The sequence below is a fragment of the Tachysurus vachellii genome, chromosome 11, assembly GCF_030014155.1.
Source record: "Tachysurus vachellii isolate PV-2020 chromosome 11, HZAU_Pvac_v1, whole genome shotgun sequence".
In the NCBI taxonomy this organism is placed as follows: Eukaryota; Metazoa; Chordata; class Actinopteri; order Siluriformes; family Bagridae; genus Tachysurus; species Tachysurus vachellii.
The window spans coordinates 4,729,540-4,739,966 of record NC_083470.1 but is presented as its reverse complement, the minus strand read 5'-3'; the positions used below and the strand labels follow the sequence as shown (position 1 = coordinate 4,739,966).

Genomic DNA, 10,427 nt, shown 5'->3' with positions numbered 1-10,427 from the left:
GTGAGTGTTGAGTGAGTTTTTAAGTGTGTGATTGTGTGAGTGTGTAAATGAGTGAGTGAGTGAATATGTGAATGAGTGTGTGGGTGAGTGAGTGTGTAAGTCAGTGAGTAAATGAGTGAGTGAGAGTGAGTGAGTTAGAGAGTGAGTGAGTTAGAGAGTGAGCGAGCAAGTGAATTTTTGAGGATGCGAATGTGTGATTATGTGAGCGTGTGATTGTGAGTGAGTGAGCGAGCGAGTGTGTAAATGAGTGTGTGAGACTGAGTGTGGAAATGAAATGAGAAATGAGTGTGGGAAATTACAATGTACTATTATTAAATAACAAGTAGTTGTGACTTAAAACAAAGCTTATCTTCAGGTTGAGTTTACTCAGATTTTTAAGGCAGCTGTAAAGGAGCCTAAACATCACAATCACTTTAGGTGTGTGTTTGCTTGTTTGTTTGTATGTTTTTACTATGGTAAACAATAGAAAAATTGTGTACTATTACAATAATCAAATACAAAACTACTTTTTGGATGACTAGTAAAAACTGAAAGTCGTTCAAACCCAGTTATAAACAACTTCTTTAAAACGTGTTAAATACCAATCTGGCAACCCGGATTATGACAGATTAAAATGTGCGCCAGGTCGTAAGGTTTATCTCAGTTACTGACAGATTACTTCCCTCTCTGGGTTTACGGCTGACAGGACGAACTTAAAACGGCATTAAATAATTACAGAACATAGTCTAAAACTGCTGAAAAGCGATATACGAGAAGCTACAAGATCATTTCCTTCTGTCGCTTTTGCTCTTTGGAGACAAAAAACAAACCCAGATTTCGCATCACGGAGCTCGCGCACAGGTGACCGGCGGTCATGTTCATGTTCTCTCGGGTGTTTTAACCTATAAAATAAACCACGTTTTTACTAACAAACAGACGAAAGACTCTAAAATTACTGCACTTAAGAATCTAGTTCTAATAATAGCAGTAATAATAAAGTGTCGGGGTGTCCATGGAGACGTACCTGCTGAAGTTTATCGAGCGCGTGCGAGCTGAGAGCAGAGATGGAGAGAATGACATCGCCTCTCAATACACGGTAAGTAACTATACTTTGTTTAAGCATAAACATGACCATTTTCAGTTTATATATATATATATATATATATATATATATATATATATATATATATATAAAAATATGTAAAAAAAAAAATGTAATTAATGATGTTATTGTCAGTATGGACAAGGGACACAAAACAAATGCTCGTTTTTTTTGTTTTTTTACATAGATAGATAGATAGATAGAACTTTATTATTGTCATTGCATAGTACAGGCACACAGCAACGAAATGCAGTTTGGCATCTACCAGAAGTGCAAATAGTGGCAATTGCTACAGTAAATGTACAGCATGTAATATATATAGGCATGTACTGTATGTAAACATATATATATATATATATATATATATATATATATATATATATATATATATATATATATATATATGTAAACATATGTACAACGTACAACGTGTAATATATATATATATATATATATATATATATATATATATATATATATATATATATATATATATATATGTACATATGTAAGCATATGTACAGCATGTAATATATAGGTATATATGTAAACATATGCACAGTAAATAAATATAAAGACTATAGCAGTGCAGAGATGTGTGGAAATTGTTGAAAAGTACAAGTAAATGGTTCTAAGGCTATGGCATTGAAAAATAACGTGCAGACACGTTGTTGTAAAGGAACAACAAGTAGAAGGTTGTTGTAAAGGAACAACAAGTAGAAGGTTATAAGGTTTATGGATATATATATATATATATATATATATATATATATATATATATATATATATATATATATATATATATATGTGTGTGTGTGTGTGTGTGTGTGTGTGTACATATATATTTATTTATTTCACACTCATGTATTGTGTTCTGTTGTACTTTCTCATAAAAGAAGTCATTTTATGTAGTTGTAGTTGAAGTATATTTTCCACACAAGCTTAGTCTGCTTGCTGGATAATTTAAGCAGTAAGATCAACTGTCCTGTCATTACCTTTAGTCCTATATAGTGTACACATAGAATATTATAGCTGCTGCATTTACAGAAGTGAATCCCATTTAGCCTTACAGTAACTGTTCAAGCATTGGTTCCTTATTGAGTCAATATACAACCGGTCAAACATTAACCCGAGGAAGAGTTCAGAGATAAAACTTGACACGTGATTTTAAAAGAAATCTGCACATGGGACACTGAGGCAGAGTTTAGTTCTGTTGTAGCATAGTAAATCGTGAAATACCTGATGAGCTGAACACGCCTCATCAGCTAATCTTCATCATGTTTCTGAACTGGTTTGGGTGTGTATAAGGAGAACACTAATCTGGTGATTTCACCATGTATTACCATGTGATAGCCAGGATGCAAGTACATAAATTCAGTGCATGTTTTATTTTGTAACCCAGCAATAAACATCATAGTTCTTAGCGAGAGTTGAAACCAGGAACAATGTCAGGAACCACAATGTCAAAAGACATCGAAACAGCAAGTTTTAAACTGGCAAACTATTTAAGAGCTAACAACAAACAGGTGAACACAATAAAATAACGACGGACCAATGACAGGACAGGAGATGTGAGAAAAGTGTGAAAAATATAATAGTATAAAAGTAAAAGTTATTAGTATTTAGAGAGCGTTTTTAGTCATTTTCGGCACATGGGCTGTCACTTTCAAAAATACCAGTAGGAACATGTTCTCAGTCTATAAATGACGGCTGGTAACACTATAAGAGGCGATGGTTTGTACAGTTATTGCTGGAGATGAATTTGGAACATGTACTAGTCTGAAAATGTAATAAACACAAATAAACACACCTCTCCACCAAACAACCAGTATTTGTCTGAAGGCTGTCTGACATTGTGAGAAGACAGTTTGCAAGGTTCTATATCTATTTCTGTAGACCACACTTACCAATAAACCCCCTGTCAAACATGCTTCAATGAGGAAGCACAGATCAGCCCTTATTGAGAGAGAGTAACCTTGTGGCCTTACAGTTTTAATGTCCTGGGTTTCATTCTGAGCTCAGTTTCACAAATTCCCATGTGGGTTTCTGTTAGATTCACTGGTGTCCTTCTACCTCACAAACACATGCCAGTAGGACAACTTGCTGCAGTGAATTGCCCCTAGGTGTAAAGGAGAATGTAAATGGGTGTGTAATACTGCATTTTTGACGAACGGGCGTCAAATCCAAGGTGTGTTCATGACTGACGTCCAATTAGGACGCCAGAGTCATTAAATTAATGACTGAATGACTTATGATGATTATAATTTAACTATAACTATCCCCATTTTCAGTATGACGCTGATATCTGCATAGACAGATGCAGATGCAGCTCAAAGGTTTGACTGTAACTCAAGTGACAGTGACATGACATACGGCTAAGTATGGTGTTCTCTCAGAATTCATTCTCTGCATTTAACCCATCCAAAGTGCACACACACAGCAGTGAACACACACCGTGAACACACACCCAGAGCAGTGGGCAGCCATTTATGCTGCGGCACCCGGGGAGCAGTTGGGGGGGTTTCGGTGCCTTGCTCAAGGGCACCTCAGCCATGGTATTGCCGGCCCGAGACTCGAACCCACAACCTTAGGGTTAGAAGTCAAACTCTCTAACCATTAGGCCATGACTTCCCTACGGCATGTAATATATATATATAGTTATATATGTAAACATATGTACAGCATGTAATATATATCGGTATATATGTAATGTACGTGGGTGTGTAATAGTGCATTTTTGATGAACGTGCGTCAAATTCAGGGTGTGTTCATGACTGACGTCCAATTAGGACAACAGGGTCATTAAAATTAATGACTGAATGACTGATGATGATTATATTTTAACTATAACTATCCCCATTTTCAGTACGACGCTGGTAGCTGTCTAGACAGATGCAGATGCAGCTTAAAGGTTTGACTGTAACTCAAGGCTGAGGCACCTGAAATTTTCAGTAAGGGTCATGTGATGGACATACAGGAAACATTAGGTAGACTAAACATGTAAATAGATACAGTAGTAGTGAGCGAAAACACAACCTGAAACACATTACTTTGTGACTGGATGAACGTTTGCAGTCTGTTGATTGTGAACAGGGGATTGTGGTTAAAAGTCTGGTGATTGTGAACGAGTAATCTGCCAGATTATAGTAATCTGGGGATTGTAGTCTGGATCCGGTTATGTTTTGTAGGCTGTTGCATGTTCTGACTTGGTTTCGGTAATCATGGTAACCGTCAAACCTTCTGTGTTGTGCCAATATTGCACCTTCGTTAATTAAAGTACATCACTGTATCAGTGACAAACATTTCAATTCTAATTCATTCTAAGGAATTTATGATGATGATGATGATGATGATGATGATGATTGTATTCCTGATTGTACACGATTTGTGTTTGAATTTAAAAAAAAGAAATCCCACACACTTTGCATATGTTAATAATAATCCATATTTGTGCCAGACTTTAACAGAGCTGTGTTTGTTGCACATTGCGGACATTTGCATGCGACCAAACACCGGGTTAAATTCAGAGGGAAATGTTTCCCTCAGTTTCAGGAGTTTGAACCCTGGGAGACTTTGTGGTCCAAACCTTTAATTCCGGAGTGACCGCTGACCCTGTGGCTTTAGTGCCTCAGCAAATAATACGATGTCCATCGAGAGAAACGATTGCTAGAGTGTATATGTAGAGAAAATCATGCTGCAGGTATATATCTGTATCAGAATTAATTCATAAACTTATGACTTCACTAATAACACTGACATCTTAATCAAATACACTTAATCTTGTGGAACTAAATGTTCTCATTATAAATGTTAACATTATAGCTGGTACCTCCACCTTTATTCTCTTAGTTAGAAACATAGCTCTTGACTTTACAGCCAAAGGATAAAGCAGAAACTCATCTGTCCTGAAGACTTTCCTGTGCCTGAAATCCTACTGTGCTTTCACACTAGCTAGCAGCATGTGACTCTGCTAATCTTAGCTAATAGCAGATTAGCCATGTAACCTAGCTGTATACTCACCAGAGGCGCCAAATTATACCTACATATCTACATATTGTCCTCAAACTAAACGCAAATTCAATAGGGATGAGCGAGTACAGCATTATCTGTATCTGTATCTGTATCCGTTAACCATATGAATTATCGTATCTGTATCTGTACTCGGAGTGGGTGGGGCCTAACCAGGAAGTAGGCGGGGCGTGTCTTGAAATGGGCGGGGGTTTAACCGGTAATAATTAATTTGTAATATTTATAACACTAGCTTACTACCTTTATGTTTTTATGAAATACAGCAAAAACGTGTCAGACACTCAGTGTCTGGTTACTGGTTAGAGACAGCTGAAGGTTTAAAAAAGAAAAAATCTCCGACAGGCAGAGACGCAATGCGAGTCGCATTCTACCAAGCAAGCACCACGTCTGAACGAACCCACGTTTACCAGAACTCTACTGGTTAGTAAGTACGTATTATTAACGTTACAACCCAAAGTAAAAAGCTGAAGAAACCCTAAACGTTAACGGAAAAGACCCGCGAACCCGAGTGACTGAGGGAGAGACAGAGAGCTGTTCTGTGTGTGACTGTGAGTGAGCAGAGCGAGACACAGCAACACAATACATCTGTATGTGTGTAGGGGAGGGGCGCTGTGACTAGCCTATCACTGTAGGGGTATCCGGCTCATCTCTAAAATTCAATAACACAATAATGTTAGATTTTCATCTTAAACACCGGACATCATATTAGCTGTTAGCGGATTAGCAGATTAGCAGCAGAAACTAACTGCACTAGCTAGCTAAAGTACAAACATCAGACACCACAAACACAGCAAAGATCTGTGCTGCTCTTTTCCAAAACTTTCATTTCCCTAATAACTTTTTTACAAGTTTAATAAGAAGTAATATGTCATGATAAGATACTAAAACCGAAAATGATCTCACTGTCACTCAAAGTACAAGTAAAAGTAAAAGTAAAAACAAGCAAAATTTGAAAACTTCAATCTGAATATCATTTTTTCTTTCACTTTTGATGAAATTCCAGCTAAACCTTGAGCACATGCGTAGAAAACGATTCCTTCTGTAAATATTCGATCATTAAAATGTTAGCAAAATAGACAATAACTCAAAATAAATAAATTGTGACTGAGCTTAGAAGGGTTAAGAGACGTAAGGAAGAAAAATGATTTGATTATTTATTAATTAATCGACAAAAAGGGCAATGGTGGGTAGAGGGCAGTGGTGGGGAAGAGGACAGTGGTGGGGTAAAGGGCAATGGTTGGGTAGAGGGCACTTATGGGGTAGAGGGCAGTGGTGGGGTAAAGGGCAATGGTGGCTCAAGTGGTTAAGGTTTTGGGTTGTTGATTAGAAGATAAATGTTCAAGGCCCAGCACTGCCAAACTGCCACTGTTAGGCCCTTGAGCAATACCCTTAACCTTCACTTACCCAAGTATCATGGCTGACCCTGTGCTCTGACCCCAATGTCCAAAGGTTGGGGAAACACCTTCACTAGAGTACTTCTTGTTTTTTTACTGGAGCGTTCAGAAGAACACTGCGACTGTTCTGACACAGTTGTTCATGAACGTCATCGTACCGTTTCCTCTGAAAAGACTCTGTATCATCCTCAGTCACACGTCACACACCTCGCTGTCAATTTCTTACAATTTCTCTAACATGTTAAAGTGCAAACCAAAATAAAACCCTGTGGTTCTCGCTTGCTCTCGACAAACAACTAAATCATTTTTTTTCTTTCACTTTTGATGAAATTCCAGCTAAGCCTTGAGCGCATGCGTAGAAATATTTCCTTCTGTAAATATTCGATCATTAAAATGTTAGCAGAATAGACAATAACTGTAAATAAATAAATTGTGACTGAGCTTAGAAGGGTTAAGAGACGTAAGGAAGAAAAACGATTTGATTATTTATTAATTAAACGACACGTGTAATAACTGTTCACATTTTATTTTTCCATAAGAAATTGACACAAGATGAATTTGATATCAAGAAATATTAGTGCCATGCGGTGTAACATTAAGGAGATTAATGAGATTAGCTTTAATATATAAAGATAAACTCAGATTAGAGAGATATTGTGTTATTTACAATTAAAATGTTTATTTTTGGATCTTCAGAGGCTAATAAATAGGAAGTACAAGACAGACTAAATATTGTAGTAGAAAAAAAGTCATATCTCCTGAAACCATCTCTAAATTTCGAGGGTTAACTTAAGGAACTTGTTGAAAAATCAAGACAAACGTCAGACCTGTTACATTCTCCATGGCTACATGCATGGTGTAACATATATATATATATATACACACATATATATATATATATGACCAAATGCATCCTCTGTGCACTTGCACATGACACTGTGGTGAGGAAGAACTAAAAAAAGAGACTTATGTCACACGTTTCCTCACAGAGTTTTCTCAGTGACACGGTGCACACTTTTCTTCCTGTGGTTTCGAGGTTTGGTGCTTTGTCTGCTGCAGAATTCTGACAAACACACGACCCAGATACTGGAAAGATTTCTGAAGCTCATGTTTGACCTGGTTTCCGTCAGTAGGTAAACATTTTGTTTTCGGCAGCAATGCAAGGTCAGTACAGGAACCCGGTGCACGACAACACTGTCTGTTCTGCTTTTAATGCAAGGAAGTAAGAAAGACACTGAGGCTTTCAATATGATGCACATTAGGGAAAAAATCCTCTATATGCTAGCTTTATAAATCACTTTTTATATAGAACATATTGTTGTTTTTTATACGCTGTGATTTAAAAAAGAAAGGAAAAACAAAAACCTAGGTCTGCAGTTAAGCCGAGCGACAGATGAGCGTAAACAAGAGGAACGTTCAGCGCAGGAAAAACAACCCGATTCTCTCGGGTCCCAGGTTTCATTTCAGTATTCAGGATGCTCACTGTACATGACACCTGACTCATGATTAAATAAGCCATAAAACACTTCAGCGTACTCTGATCAAGGAAAATAATCAGTGACGTGAAGCAGGATGAAGATCACAGGGTTGAAGTCGATTAGTCAGTCTTATAGAGATGTTCATTATCACAACAGGGCGTTAGAGTCAATTTCAGTTTGACTTACAGCTTTCCGATGTTGTTTTCTCTCTTATTTTTTCTTTCGTAGGGTAGATAAAGAAAAACACTCTATTATTAGTCATGCTATCTCTATTGTATGAAAGCTATGGAAAGGGCAGAGCAGGCATATGAAGTCTTGCTAAGACTAAGCTAGCTTATGTTACATTTATAGTATTTGGCAGATGCCCTTATACAGTGTGCTTTATGTTTTTGTATCATGTTATACAAATGTGGGTTAAAAGCCTTGCAGAGGCACATTGCTGGAGCTTGGATTCAAACTTACAACCGTCCAACACCTTAACCACTAAGCTACCACATGCCAAAACAACAGCAAGACTCATTTCCCCAGTCAGATCTTACTAGCCTGTAAGATTTGTCATATTTAATTTGTTGCTTTTAACACTATCTAACCATCTAATCTAATGTAATCATTGCTCGAGGGCAGTGGTGGGGTAAAGGGCAATGGTGGGTAGAGGGCAATGGTGGGGTAGAAGGCACTGGTGGGGTAAAGGGCAATGATGGGGGATAGGGAGTAATGGTGGGGTAGAGGGCAACGGTGGGTAGAGGGCAATGGTGGGGTAGAGGGCAATGGTGGGGTAGAAGGCAGTGGTGGGGTAAAGGGCAATGATGGGGGATAGAGAGTAATGGTGGGGTAGAGGGCAATGGTGGGGTAGAGGGCTATGGTGGGGTAAAGGGCAATGGTTGGGTAGAGGGCACTGATGAGGTAGAGGACACTGGAGGCTCAAGTGGTTAAGGCTCTGGGGTGTTGTTTAGAAGATCAGGGTTCAAGGCCCAGCACTGCCAAACTGCCACTGTTAGGCCCTTGAGCAATACCCTTAACCCTCACTGCCCCAAGTATCATGGCCGACCCTGTGCTCTGACCCCAATGTCCAAAAATTGGGGAAACACCTTCACTAGAGTATTTCTTGTTTTTTTACTGGAGCGTTCAGAAGAACACTGCGACTGATCTGACACAGTTGTTCATGAACGTCATCGTAACGTTTCCTCTGAAAAGACTCTGTATCATCCTCAGTCACACGTCACACACCTCGCTGTCAATTTCTTACAATTTCTCTAACATGTTAAAGTGCAAACCAAAATAAAACCCTGTGGTTCTCGCTTGCTCTCGACAAACAACCGAAACTCATGTTCTTCTTAGAATCATGTTTTTTTAAAATATCAGTAAACGCTGTAAACAAGCCTGGTGTCCTCACAGACGGAGACGCTTACAAGTATAAAGAGTCAAAACCCATTACCACACTGACACTTTTTCTGTCACTCTAATGATATTAATATTCATGCTTAGCAGTGACAGGAAGACACCGTGACCGCGTCACACATCCAACAGAAAGGGTTAGCACCTTGATTAGCATCAGAAGTTGTTAATTCATTTTACATGTTTATGTTTATATTTATTTCACCCGTTCCTTTAATACCACCTCATGCAGGCACTTGGACACTTTATATACATGGCTTTTAAAAACCACAGAGACGCTTCTTATGGGAGATCATTTTTGGGTTTCAGTCAGAATTCATCCCGTAAGCAGAACCAAGCTCAAGAAAGATTGGATCAAAAGAAACTGACAGAAATACAAAAAAAAACTAAGGACTAGAAGGAGTGTTAATACTCAGAGTGCTAAAACAAGTGATATAATCTTTAGAATAATATGACAATCATAACAGTTAGCATATAATCAGTTAGCATATAATCCTTTGTGTTTCTGCCTGCTATAGTTATTAGCATGGAGCTTTTGTGGGTGTACGCTGACGAGGTGTTTATGTCTATTTTACAAGAAAGCACACTGAAATAAATTAAACACTCATTTGTATTCAGAGGAAAAGACCTTTTAGCATCAGCGTAGGTGTTTCTTGAAGGTTGTGAGGAAATCTAACTGCTCTGCAAATCCTTCCACTATCACTAAAACCACAAGTAAAAACACGCCAGGTTTAGGTGAAGTGCCTCACGGCGGTGCCTCCGGAGGAGTCCATGGTTGGTGTATGATCTTAAGGTGAAGAAGTAAAAGACACTGATGTGAAGTGTTTAACTGTCTGTTAAAAAGACATCATAAGAAATTTCAGAAATAAAAAACATGGTTAAAGAATAGATACAGTAATGGGAAGAAAAATAGCAAAAGCTGATAGATAGATAGATAGATAGATAGATAGATAGATAGATAGATAGATAGATAGGAGGGTGGATGAATGGATGGATGGATGGATGGTAGAGAGAGAAAGAGAGACAGAGAGAGAGAAAGATAGACAAATA

At 38.0% G+C, this 10,427-nt stretch overlaps 1 protein-coding gene across 3 annotated transcripts in view; it reads left to right on the top strand.

Annotated features, from left to right (window-relative positions):
* The first annotated feature begins 643 nt into the window (after positions 1 to 643).
* The window catches only part of ptpn18 (protein tyrosine phosphatase non-receptor type 18), a 36,400-nt gene continuing 26,616 nt past the window's right edge, over positions 644 to 10,427 (top strand). The window contains exons 1-2 of one of the 3 annotated variants that reach the window (XM_060881360.1): positions 644 to 840; positions 968 to 1,075. In XM_060881360.1, coding sequence (XP_060737343.1) covers positions 992 to 1,075 — 84 coding nt within the window. In that variant the 5' untranslated portion in view covers positions 644 to 840; positions 968 to 991. Of the gene's footprint in view, positions 1,076 to 10,427 lie in introns of all 3 variants that reach the window. The other 2 variants (XM_060881359.1, XM_060881361.1) reach the window with 2 other exon arrangements.